The sequence below is a fragment of the Euprymna scolopes genome, chromosome 10, assembly GCF_053919585.1.
Source record: "Euprymna scolopes isolate OS-2025 chromosome 10, ASM5391958v1, whole genome shotgun sequence".
Classification (NCBI taxonomy): Eukaryota; Metazoa; Mollusca; class Cephalopoda; order Sepiida; family Sepiolidae; genus Euprymna; species Euprymna scolopes.
This window is the reverse complement of record NC_136491.1, coordinates 106,179,042-106,192,895: the sequence shown is the minus strand read 5'-3', so window position 1 is coordinate 106,192,895 and position 13,854 is coordinate 106,179,042. Positions and strand designations below refer to the sequence as shown.

General features: G+C 35.2%; 1 protein-coding gene across 2 annotated transcripts in view; it reads right to left on the bottom strand.

Moving 5' to 3' along the window:
• LOC145286190 (glutamine-dependent NAD(+) synthetase-like) overlaps nucleotides 1-13,854 on the bottom strand; it is a 146,807-nt gene that overhangs the window by 81,515 nt on the left and 51,438 nt on the right. For both annotated transcript variants that reach the window (XM_080134983.1, XM_080134982.1), the window contains one exon: nucleotides 8,652-8,769. In XM_080134983.1, the coding sequence (XP_079991109.1) occupies nucleotides 8,652-8,769 (118 nt within the window). The remainder of the gene's footprint in view (nucleotides 1-8,651; nucleotides 8,770-13,854) is intronic.

Below are 13,854 nucleotides of genomic sequence, written 5' to 3'. Positions count from 1 at the left end.
CTTCCTTGTAGAAAAGTTCCCAGTTGAGGGTGAAAAAAATTAATGTTTTTAGCCAATTTTTTGATATTTGTCATTCGAACGATCGAGCTTCAAAACGTTATCGATTTTGTGAAAATCCATCGCCTCCATCGAAAGTTTTAGACTGACATACAAACATACATACATTCAAACAGAAAGGTGAGATTTATATTATAGACTAGCAGGGGTACCCGGTGTTGCCCGGGTGTTTCGAGGTGTGTGTGCTCTTAAATCAAAAAGAAACATGTGGGGGGTAGGTAATTAGGTAGAATCGAACACGAAGCCCTGAGTCAAAGTTGGAAAATAAAATGTGAAAAAAACATGGCACGTTAAGCGCTCGGCCAGCAAGAATAAGTTACTGAAAAAAGTTTGAATTTATTTAATTAAGAAGAGAATTGACAGGTACCCGCACTAAATGACGTCAAGTGGAAGGCGTAGAGTTAACATTTTGTGCAAGCGTCGCAACGACGATGACGTAAGCAATAGCTATTCAGCAGTGAACATTTTCTGCGGGACAGTTTTTAATGAGGTCAATAACACGGTTTGTTTGTTTTTACCTAACTTTGAGGAAAAACAGCTCCCCTGTTTATTAGGGGAGTTGCTCGTCTTGAAATGAAAGCAACCAACGTTACATCGCTTTCTAGAGGCCGTGGGCCAGGATTCGAATTGAGTTTTGCTTTTTTTATACCGAAAAACAAAAGCAAATATGCGGCGATCCCAAAATGTTGAATATTTAACGTTTCAAAGTCAGGCAAATTAAATAGACAGGCGACCCCCGTTGTTAAGTCAGAGATATTATCATTTAGACAGCATATAAAAAGTTTTAAAAATGAGCAACGGCCTCGAGAAGCCGCCGGAAAAAAAGCCTTTTGCAGACATACACAAAAAGTGAACATACATACATACACACATTTTTGCTTTTATATATATAGACTAGCGGGGGGGGGGGGTATCCGGCGTTGCCCAGGTGTTTAGAGGTGTGTGTATATTTACTTTGCTTATTCTTATGTTTTGATTACCCCCCCTCCCCAGGTGTTAATCAAAACATAAGAATAAGCGAAGTAAATATTTTTAAAAAAATAATAAATGCTAAAACTTTAAAAAATCGAAAAAAAAACACAAAAAAAAACTAACGTAAGGCAAATAAATGATGTTAAATGTAAAAATCGGAAAAACAAAAACAAAAAAAAGAAAATGCGAATTTGATGGAAAAAAAACCCAGAAAAACGAACGTTAAAACTTCTTTGAAAAAGCTGAAAAATAAAAAAAAACAAAAAAAACATAGAACGTGAAAAATGGCTTAAATAACCCTGTTTAGTGGGGGGTAGTCGGCGTTGCCAGGGTGTTTTTGGGTGTGTGTGGTTGGTGGGGCGTTTATGAAAACCTAAGAATAAGCGAAATAAAAACAAAAAACAGAAAAACGAACGTTAAAAAATCTGAAAAACACGTGAAAAATGGCTTAAATAACTCTGCTTCAATATTAAAATTTAAAAAAAAAAATCGAAAAAAAAAAAAAAAGAAAGACATCTCACACCATGATTCGAACCCAAAACTTTTAGATAATGAGGCAGCGCTCTAAGCAACTGAGCTAAGATGACGTCCACGAAATTGTGTCACTTTTTCAAACATTTAAACTAAATCAGGTTACGTCATATGACGTATGTGTAGAAGCGAACTCGTCATGAGAGGACGGTTTTTACTGACCCCCCCCCTCCCCATGTAGAAAAGTGCTGATTTTAGGGTAGAGGAATTAACGTTTTTGGCCAATTTTTCGATATTTGTCAAGCGAAGGTTGGAAGTTTCAAATAATACCGATTTGACGAAAATCCGTGACCTGTGTCGAAAGATTTTGCGAGACAAACACACATACATACATACATACATACAAACACACATTTTCGCTTTTATATTTATAGATAGCAGAATATGTAAAATGAATTCCCCAATATTAAAAAACAAAAATAGATAAAAATCTGTATGACCTAGACTAATAATGAGACAAAAATCCCAAACATCATGTAAATTAATCAAGTAGCTTTATTTTTAAACAAGAAAATCAAATTTTATGCATAACAGAGAAATAGCCGTCTTGTTCGCCATTTTGAAAACAATGTAAAAACAATGGGAGATAACTCAATAATTCAAACTTGTGAGATTTATGTTGTAATTCGTCAATAAAAAATGATTTTCTTTATAAAAATAAAATTACTAGATCAATTTAGGTGATTTCTGGAACATGATATTTTCGTTTTGTCATGGGTACGTACATCATACAGATTTTTCTTAATTTTTTATTTTTTTAATATAGAGGAAATTCTGGAAAAGAACTATGAATTTTCTAAATTAAAACATATTCACAGAATGAAATAGATTATTCAAAATATGTTTCTAAGAATAGAATATGCAGAAAAATGTTTTGGGGTTTGGATAGGGTCCAAAACAGAGTTTTCAATCTAATTGGTCCCACTTTGTCAACTAAGTTCCAACTCCTGTCCCATCACCACAATGTTGCATCTCTGTGCCTGTTTTACAAATATTTTAATGGAATGTGCTCTGATGAACTCGTTGGACTTGTGCCCCTTTGATGTACATATCCGCAACAAAATCTTATCCCTTCACTGTTGAGGTCCCTAAACGCCAGAAAGCTTTCTATTGTAATAGTTTCTTCCCTCGAACAGCTAGACTTTGGAATTCCCTTCCTGCTACCTGCTTCTCTGGCTGTACTGGTATGCAGAAGTTTAAATGTAACATAAACCAACATCTTTTTTTTTTTTTTTGTTTTACGGCATATCAATCTTTTTCAGGTTATTTAATGCCGAATTCAGTGATTTTGAAGAATCATTTTTTAATAGAGTATGTTTGTTTTTTTTTTTTTGTGTTGGCTTCTATTTAACCCATAGTTGAGACCCTAACAGGTACTACCACTCCGGGTCAGAGTGGATCTGGGAGCAATGGCAATTAAAGGGTGGCTCCACACTCCCCAAAGCCCGCAAGCTGGAGCCTCACCATCGGATATAGTTTAAGGTCATATCTAGGACTGTTGTATGAAGGGTTCTTTTTAGAATTTTTTATAAAGACCAATTTTTTTAAGATATGAGAGTATGGTGATTTAAATATATTCTGTTTTTCATATGATTAGGGTCAAGATGGAGTTTCCTTGTTTTAAATCTTTTGATATATTTTCAGTTCTTTTAGGAACTTAAAGATATTTTCTGCATCGTTGTATTTGAATAGGTTTTTCATATTATTAGCGTTGAAGAGGAGGTTTGTTCTTAGGTTAGTTAGTGCTTTGCATTCTATAAGGATGTGTATAACTGTAAGAGGTGTTTGGCATGTGTTGCATTTTGGTTGTAGTTCTTTTTTCAAAATAAAGGAGTGTGTGAGGTTGGTGTGTCCTATACGAAGGCGGGATAGGACAACTTGTTCCTTCCTGGATTTTGTAAGGGTGGGGGGTGTATTCGTTTACTTTGGTTTTTATTTGAAATAGTTTGTTGTAGGTGTTTTGATTCCATTCCTGTTGCCATTTATTTTGAAGAAACTCATTTATTTTAGGCTTCAGGTCTGTGAATGGTATTTTTATATTATCTGGGGTTAGTTTAAGGGCAGATTTTGCTGCTCTATCGGCTTTTTCATTACCTTTTTCACCTATGTGGCCAGGGGTCCAACATAAGAGAATTTCTTTATTGTTGGCCATAGTGTTTAGATTACATAGGAGTTTTACTATAAGGGGGTTTTCCAATCTTTTATTTTTCAGTGATTCTAGAACTCATCGTGAGTCTGATAAATTTTTAGTAACTGCTGTTGTGAATGATTTCAAGAGCTAGATTTATGGCGTAAGCTTCAGCTGAAAATATTGAACTTTCTGATGGTAGTGCTTTCTTTAGGGTTTTTATGTTTGATACCGCTGTGCAGGCTGTTCTTTCTTTGTCTTTAGATCCGTCAGTGTATATAAGGTGATGTTTTGGGTATTTTTTGAGAATGTTATAAATTTCCTCTTGATATATGCTTGGGTGTGTTTTTGCTTTTCGAAGTTCTTTTAGGCTAAGGTTTACGTTTGGAGTTTTTATTTTCCATGGAGGGATGTTTGGAATTAGTTATGTATGTTAGTAGTGGTGATTTCGGTTTCTTTGAGTATAGAGTCCATTCTTAGCCCAAATGGTTTTATTGTTTTTTATTACTTTCGAATAGGTATTTGTATTTAGGGTTGAAGATGTTTTCGTAGGCTTGGTTTGATGGAGTGAATTTGATTTTTAGATAATACTGGAGAGCTAGTTTTTCAGTTCGAATTTGAGGTGGATATTCGTTTGCCTCTACAAATAAGCTCTCTACAGGTGATGTTCTGAAAGCTCCTAGTATCAGTCTTATACTTCCGTGGTGGATTGGGTCTAATTTTTTTAAATATGATTTTCTTGCTGCTCTGTATATAAAGCAAGTGTAGTCTAATTGAGAGCGGATGAGGTATTTGTATATTTTATGAAGGGTTTGTTGATCTGCTCCCCACTTTGTGTGGGCAACCACTCTGAGGAGTTGAAGGGTGTTATTGCATTTGCGTCTTAGTTTATGTGTGATATAAAATTTAGTTTTTTATCAAATATGTCTCCAAGGAATTTGTATTGGTTGACTACAGGTATGATATTTCCTTCTAGTTTAAGGACTGGGTCATTATGTATTTTCCTAATAGGGCAGAAATAAACACATTGAGTTTTAGATTTAGAGAAGCTGAATCCATTATTTATTGCCCAGTTTTTGATTCAACTTATGTTTAATTGTAAGGTCCTTTCTAGGGAATGGATGTGGTGGGATCTGTAGCTGATGACAAAGTCATCGACATAGAGTGCGCTATCAGTTGCAGGAGTAAGGTTTTGGATAATTTTATTGATTTTCATTGCAAATAATGTTGTGGATAGGATACTTCCTTGAGGTATGCCTTCTATTAAATTTTAGTTGTTTGATAAGTTAAATTTTCAAGTATTATAGGAAAGTGGTCGCTTCCACAAGTGTCATTGTATGTTGACCATGAAAAGTCCATTAGAATTGACGGATCACATAAGGTCAGGTCTATTGCTGAGTTTTTGCCGGAGGTTGGGCATAGGTATGTTGGGGTTTGATTGTTGAATATACATAAATTACTATTGTTAATGAGTTTTTCCAGGAGTTCGCCTTTCTGGTTGGTTTCGTTGCTACCCCATATTGGATTGTGGGAGTGAAAGTCTCCAAGTAGGATGAAGGGTGTGGGTAGTTGCCTTATGATATTTTGGAGTTCATTCTCTTTTAATTTTTGGTTTGGGGGGATGTAGATGGAACAAATATTGATTTGTTTATGTAGAGTGACTTTAATTGCTATTGCTTGAAAGTTAGTTTTAAGTTCTAAGTGGCTGTGTGTATATCATTACGGACTAAAATGGCAGTACCACCTGAAGCGCGGAGATCAGTATTTTTTATGTAGTTGAATTGTTGGTATTTATTTAGGTTTATTTTTTGTTTGTCTTTGAGGAAAGTTTCCTGTAAACAAATAACAGCTGGGTTTAACTTTGCTGAGAGTTGGTGTAGTTCTTCTATGTTTGCTTTTATGCCTCTGCAGTTCCACTGAATAATTGTGTTGGTCATTGTTGTGTTGTTATTATTTGATTTTTGTGGGGAGTGTTGTTTTAGAGGTCCATATATTTAGGTCTCTCTGTTTCTTGAGTTTATATTTATTTATTATTATTTTTTTTTGGTTCACGTCTCCATCTCATTGGATGTGGAAGGTGTGTCTCTTGTCTGTGTTTGTGTTTCATTTGACAGGTTTTGCTGAGTTTTTTTCTTTTGTTTTGGTCTGGAGCTTTTGGATTTGCTCTGTTTTACATGTTCTTCCTGACTTACTGTTTCAATTAATTCATACTTATTTTCTTTTTCAATTAATAGAATTTCTGTTTTTGGTTTGTTTGGCATTTTGTTTTTGTGTTTTCCTGTTTTGTTTCCATTTCTTCTGATACTGTATGTTTATGATCTGTTTTTGTTCTAGTTCGTGATTTAGATCTTTCACGTTAGTTTAATTGTGGTTTTTGTTGATGAATTTCTTTTTTATTCTTTGGAATTTGTGTTTGGTTTTGGTCATTTAGTTGAGTTTTTGAGTATGTTAGTATTTGTTTTTTTGTTGGTTTCATTTTTTTTTTTTTAGGGTTTCAATTAAATTTGTAAGTTCAGAGATTAATTTGTTAAGTAATTCTTGGTAGTCAATTTGGTTGGTTTGGGGTGGGTTTTTGGTAATATCTGCATAGGTGTTTATGTTTTTGTTGGAGTTAACCCTTTTTCTCGCTTCAGGGAAGGAAGATATTTTCTTTATATTTCATTTCTGTAATTTCCTTTTCTTTTTTGAAAATTTTGCAAGTTTTGGAGAAAGCTGGGTGGTTTTCCAGGCAATTTGAACATTTTGCCTCATTGGGGCACTCGCTCTCTGTGTGGTTGGGTTCCCTTAAACCACATTTTCCGCATGTTTCATGTCCTCTACAAGCCTCTCTGTGATGCCCATATTTTTGGCATTTATAGCATCTTAATGGGCTTGGTATATATGGTTCTACTTTTTCGTTGGTATACCCAATCTTGATTTCTTTTGGGACTTTGGGGGTATTGAAAGTTAATACATACGTTCTAGTAGGTATGGATTGTCCGTTTTTTTAATATATATTCTGTTGTGATCTATTACTCCCTATTTTTTAAGAGCGTTTTTGATTTCATCTTTGGTAGCTAGACTTAAGTCATGGTTCCTTATGATTCCTTTTGAGGTGTTTAACCTTTCATGAGCAAAGGTTTTACACTCGTAAGTATGGAATTTTTCCATTTCTAAGATATTTTTCGCATCTTTGTAATTATCAACTGTGATAAGTTACCATTCTTCATTTTTTTTTACCGTTTTTGGTTTGCTGTTTTGGGATATCACTTTTTCGATTAAGAAAGGAGATAGCTCGCTAGTCTTTTTTTCTCCCAGGATCTCAATGACTAAGAATCTTGGGAAGTTTTCTTTATTAATGTTTTTTTGAATATATTCTTGCTCATTGTCTGAGCTTATGTAATCCGGAACATCGGAGTGAGTCCTTTTGCTTTTTTTGTTATTCATATTGATTTTAATTTTATTTCATCCTTCTTGCTCCCCACCCACCTCGGAGCCCTATATGGGAGGTGTTGGGGAGGGGGGGGGAACCCATTCGCCCCAACAACAACAGGTATACAAGAAGGACATACTCATCCAACTGGTAGGTCTGAGCACCTGTGCTTCATCCAATTTTACTAAATGTGATTTTCACTGATTTTCAGTAATAATATTTGTTTTCCAGTCATGTCAGATCCATTGTCCAGTTAGTTGATTGACCCATGAGCCACCGCTTTCTAAATCTGTTTATTGTGTGATGTAGGGAGCGTGAGTGTATTTTCTTGTTATGCGTGTCAGATTTAGAGCTGGACATGACCAGCCGATTGATCGGAGCAGGCCTCTCCGACCGCCCGTCTAACCGAGGTAAGGGCCAAAGTAGTGTGTTGGGATGGAGAGGAACTTGTTTCTGTCCTCTGCAACCCTCAACTACCAGGATCCTGTTCCAAGGTGATACGGGTTGCCACCTACGGCAAACAGGTAGCCCCGTTGAAGGACTTTTACCCTCTGCTGGGGGCAGTCGACGGGGTTGGGAAGTAGTGGTAGGGGAAGAAAAAAGAAAAGGAAAAATAAGAAGGGGAAGGGAAAGGAAGGGAGGGGAAAAAGGGGGCTGTTGTTTTTTGTTTTTTAGTTTTGCAGAACATAATTAAGTTTTGCAAAGGGAGATAGAAAACAAAAAAGCATATCTGTAGGTGCATTTCGTCTCAAGAAGTCAGTAGACAGCCTGATCTGGCAGCACCACCTAACATCTTGTTAATCTTTTCTAGGCATGGTTCCAAATAGTAGCCCCTTACGTCCAAGTGGTGATATGCCCTGTTAGAGGTGAATGTGAGTTTATAAAAAAAAAAAAAAAAAGAAGAAGAAAGAAAGGCTATTGAGTCGAAACAGCACTTAGATAAGCCATATACCACTCAATAAGTACTGGGCTTGACAAATGGAAAGCAGTCACTCCAGGATTGCAGTAAGAAGTTTGGATTTGAGGTATTCGGATTCACAATTCATACAGTTACATCATCAATACTGATGAGTGTTTTTTTCTTTTTTTTTTTTACACAGGAATCACCACTTATCAAGGCCCGGTGGCCACTCGAGGATAAGGGTTAATGGGTATACATTAGTCAATGTGATAGCATAGTAAACATAAGTAGTGGGAATTTTGTAAATTGGATTACTTAGGAGGATGGTTCATCAAGAACTTGTTTACGTTGGACTTGAAGACAATCAGATTGTAGTCAGCTGGAAAGCAGGCAATCGGAAGAAAAGTTCCACAGGCATGCAGTTCTAAGAAAGAAGCTTTGTTCATGGAATCTACATTTAGGTCTAACATATATTCCCATGAATATTAAAAAAAATATTTATTTATAGAAAAATAATTATATAAATAGATAGAAATATACCCCAGTTTTATATCCGATAATTTCACATGTTCCTCTTTTGCCAATTTTTTTGGAATAGGAAAGCTTGGTCAGTTAGATTAATGGACAAAAATTTTAGAACAACTTCAAACCTTGTTTGTAGCTTCTTTAATGGCTTCCACTCGTAAGTTGGCCTTCCGCAGCTGGTGGTGACTTCCGCTGGCATTCAAAATTATTTCCACATTGTCCAAACTCATTGAATTAAGGGGGCTAAGAAAAGAAGAAAAAAATAAACAAAAATTATTTTTAGAAAAAGAGGTACTTATCCAGAACCTGACCCAAGTTTGTGTTAGTAGGTTATGGTAAGCAGATGGCCGATGCCGATGCGATTAGCCAACAGGAATCAGTTGTCAGTATATGACAAGTTATATATCATTGCAATAAGAACTTTTTTTAATTGCAAATTAATTTAAGCACACTTCGTGAAGTAAAAAAAGAAAATCGCTTGTTCTTTCTTTCATCAGATTTTTTTGATTATCAATACTTATCAAATGTAATAAAAAGTTTTAAAAAAACAAAACATTCTGATATATCTAAAACATTGCCAGGCACATAAATTACCTTCATGTGAAATTTCAAAGCAATCAGTCCAGCCGTTTAGGAGTCCATAAAAACGAACTCACACACATACATATACACAAAATTTCTTTTATATAATAGTAGAGATTGCAATCTCAAGTAATAAATCGCAATAAGTCATATGATTGTACATCTAAAAACAAAAATAGATTTAAGGCTTTCAAAATTCATTGTCCGCAAACACCTATGGCATAGTGGATAAAGTATTTGGTAAAATTCATTTATAAGTTACACTGTTCTGCCTCAATCATCAATGTGAGTGACACTCAAAATAGAACTGTAAATTATCTGTCATGACTGGCACAATGAATGGATGCTACATTCATAGATCAAATAAAGGATTCTGTTTGAAATTCTGTGCAGATTCCTGAGTTCATTAAGATACACCTGAAGAAGGCTGGCGGTTACATCAATCAAAACCTTGTGAGAATAACATTCAAGATGAGAACAGTAATCGGAATAATCCAAATTATATGAAATATTCTCATCTCAAAAATTTAAAAACCTGAAAAGGAAGTAAGTCTCCCTTTTTTATTAAAATAAAAACAAAAGATGGTGGTTATAAGAAAATAAACTAATTGGATAGATTATTTTCTAGAAGGAATGAAATCAAATTACATTTTATTTTTTTTAACATGGATGAACGATCAATAAGATGAAATGGCTTTTAAAACTGATTTTTGTTTTGATAGGATAGAAGTTGAAAATCCAACTGACTCATTAGAATGTAGCAAGATCCCAGGCGATACCAGATGGTCTTGCTTTTCAAATAGAGGAAGAGAAAGTAGGAGAGGGTGTGTGATATTTGATCAAGAAAAAAAGAAAAATGTCTCTGGGACTTTATCAAGAAGAAGGAAATAATAGATAATAATTGTTTTCTAAGCGGTTTTAATTTCCATTTTGTACTTATGTAGCGATAAGAAGAGGCAAAAATGCCCATAAGAAATAAAATATTTCAATGGAAAAAAGAAATAAATAAATATTATAATGAGATTCTTGAGTTTGGCAGAAAAACAATACAGGATCGTTTTCTGGTTGAGTTTTGAAAGAACAATTCAGATATTAAGGAAACAATATATTCTGTTGAAAGGTATGTAAGAGATACGATCTCACTGGCTGACATCTATAGGAAATTTAGGGTCAAAAAAAAAAAAAAGTCGCCAACCAAATATAAAATAAGGGGATAGAGAAAGAAGTTCATGAGAGAAGAAAAAGAATAAGATAATAGGATGGAGAAAAAAGAGATTCAGAGGAAAAAAAAGAAAAGTAATCTTCAATATGAAAGAGGAGGGAAGAGGCCAGTTTTATAAAAACGATCGGCTTTTTAGAATTAGAGTCTTTTTTTACTGGCTGGCATCAAGATGTTCACATCGCTCTCGCCCCGCCTGGGGTGAGGGTGGGGGAGAAATCCTCATAAGAGCTAAGTTGAAAAGCTCTTGTTCTTAGCTGGGAAATTAACTAGATGAACTTAAGTTATACAACGTGCATCACAAAGCTCAGATCAAGAACTCGACTTTAAACAAGTGTAAAATGATTTATAAATAATTATTTTGTTCGGTTTTTACGAACATGAACCAGAGTTTTTCTTTGTTTCTCGATTGCCGGCCTGAATGAAGATGCAGTTTGTTTCAGGTATGCCCTGACACCAGATGATGAAAGAGACAGACTGGATCCAGCACGAAGCCAGAGTGACAGCCAAAGTGGATGATGTTGTCACATGGACTTAGGGTCATGCACATTTTGCGTGATCTGAGCAGCAGAGAGATATTTTCCAGTGACTGGTGAGAGTCTGGTCATGCTTGAGAGGTTCACCACTAGACAAGTAAGAATGTAGCCCTGCTGGGTTGAATCTATGGTCCTGCGAGCCGGGAGTGATGAACACAGCCAAGAGTACATCACAAGTATGCTCCTGTGAACCAGGTTAGCGATGGATGCGGCTTGCCCCCAGACAAGAGAGGGTGTTAGGGTTATAAGAATATGTTACTTTTTATATATATTACCTAAAATGAGTGTATATATATATGTCTTATTTTTTTTTTTTGTGTGTGTGTATTGATATTCATATTAAGAACCCTTTTTTCTATTTATTTAAAAAGAAAATACAACTTTGTTATATATGGGTTGTGGAATTGCATTCATCTGCAAAATGAAAGCAGTAGGCCAAATAATCCAAATTATCAATCCTCATCACAAAAATTCCGGAACATAACATGCCTGGCAGTTAGTTATAGCAAAACAGAATTAAATATTCATGTCAGATTTAAAAAAAAAAAAAAAAAAAACTATTAAGCATTTATATATGACCATTTTGGACTGGTTTTATTTTTATAAAATTACTAGCAGGGCTACTCGGCATTGCCCAGAGCCATATAAAACTAAAGAGAAGTTGAATAATGCGTAATATCTTTATAATAAAACTTCTATCTTTCCCTCTCTCTCTCCAGCAATTTCTTTATATTTCTTGCTTTCCCTGTGCCCCATTTTTCCCTCCTCCTCTTTAATCTTTCCTTTATCCTCCTCCCAACTCATTCCTCTCTTGTTTTCAATCAATCAATCAATAAGGGTTTTATTACTCAATGAAGAAGCCCTCCCTGGACTTTAGTCATCTAACTGTCCCAAGCTACCCACTGTCATGTGGGACCCATGTGCTGTATCAGGTCGTCCCTCCATCTCATTCTTGGTCTTTCCTTTGGCCTCTTATATTCACGAGGTGTCCATTCCATTGTCCTGATGGACCGTCTATTGTCATGTCGTGTGGCTACATGCCCTACCCATCTGTATTTGGATGTTTTGATGGCAGTAAAAATGTCAATAACTCTTGTTTGTTGATGGGTCCAGAGGTTTGGTTTTCTATTTTGTAGAGTAATGTCTAACATTGTCCTTTCCAGCTTCCTTTGTGGTACTGCCAAGATTTCACTTTGGCGAGTTGTCAGGGCGCATGTTTCACCACCGTAGATCATCACAGGTAGTATATTTTCATTGAAGATCTTCCATTTGATTGACATATTTGCTTTTCATCTTCTCATGATATCCTCCACTTTCCCAAAAGCTGCCCATCCCAATGCTAGCCTTCTCCTTATCTCAGGGAGGAGATTTCCATCTTTCGTAATTTTCTTTCCCAAGTAGATGTAGTTTTCAACTTCTTCAATGGTCTTTCCATCAACAATTATTGGCGACTTGGCAGCATGCTGGTTGAACATCACCTTAGTCTTCCCAAGATGCATGTTGAGGCCAACCAGTTTGCTCTTAGAGTGGATGTCATTTAGAATTTCATGGTTTTAATGTGCTGAAAAAAAATAATGTAATTCATATACTAAGACTATCCCTTTTAAATATAATACTGTAATCTCATATTTATTATTCCTGGACAACAATGAATAGAATAAAAATACAATGACATTTTTGATTCTGGGTAATTCCATTCTCTCCAGCTGCTTTCACAATAATAATATGAAGAGAAATTATGTTGATAATGAAAATAGTTCAGAAAGATAAAAAAAATTTTATTGTAATTCACTGTTATTGTTTTTATACAACTTCAAGTAGAAAAAAAAAACATTCTGTCACCCCCAACTCACTTACCAAATATAATAAGTAATGTTAATAAAGACAATTTCATTGCTCCCTGACAACAAAAAGTTTCTGTTACCTCCCTCTGCTTTTCCTCACTTACCAAATATAATAAGGCAATGTTAATAAGAAGGGTTTACTGCACTGCTAAGCATTTACGTATGACCATTTTCTGGCTGGTTTTAGTTTATAAGATTATGACCCATGACATGCGGAGAACTCGTTATGAGCCAATCGTGTGGCAAAGAGCAGTGCAAAAATCGACAGAAGAAGAAAACCAACAAAGACTGTTAGAGATGGATTGGCCACACTCCTTGTAGGCCTCCATCTTATATGACAAGATCGAAAGAGGAGTAGATCAAAAAAACTCTTGGCATTGTTAGTTGGATGCAGATGTAACCATGGCGATACATGAGGAGGCTTGGCAAAGCTTGTTTAGAACCGGCATATTTTTGTAAACATGCACTAGGCAGCATGTTTTAGTGGTGCATGCGAATGACAGATGTTGCAAGTGATAGATGTTCAGCCAAAGAGAAAAGAAGGGAAGGGAACACAGAGAATTGAAAATATCTCTAGTTGGAGTCTGGCTATCCAAAAGATGTTCGTTTGTTTGGAACAAAATAAGTACCTTATTAAGTGGGGTTCAGAATAAGTACCTCATTAAATGGGATTCAGGCTCAAAAAATCTGCACTTATTGTAAATTTAGAACAATTGGAACTGTGGTTACAGCATAGCAGAAATCTGCTCAAGTCCAAATTGATGTTACCAAATTAGGCTGTCCGAAGATATCTGCTTCCTGATTTGCATAAACCAAATATTGATGTTATTTTTTTCTTTCCCTTTGCAAAACTCAATTATGTTCTGCAAAGCAGAAACAAAAATTTTTATCTACAAAACAACCAAACCAAACACCATCTATATAATATTCTGCCAGGTTCTTCTTTAGTTAGTCCATATGTTATGCTTTAAAAAAGGCTAAATATAATTTTTGATGGTCAAATTGTTTTAAAAAAAAATAAAAAATTTAAAAAAAAGGCCAAATTTATTAAATTTGACTTAAAAAAAAGCTAATCTTCAATTCTGGACAAGAATATGAGAGTGACATCCCTTTGCTGTAGCCTCATTATACAAATTTGTTGATTAAA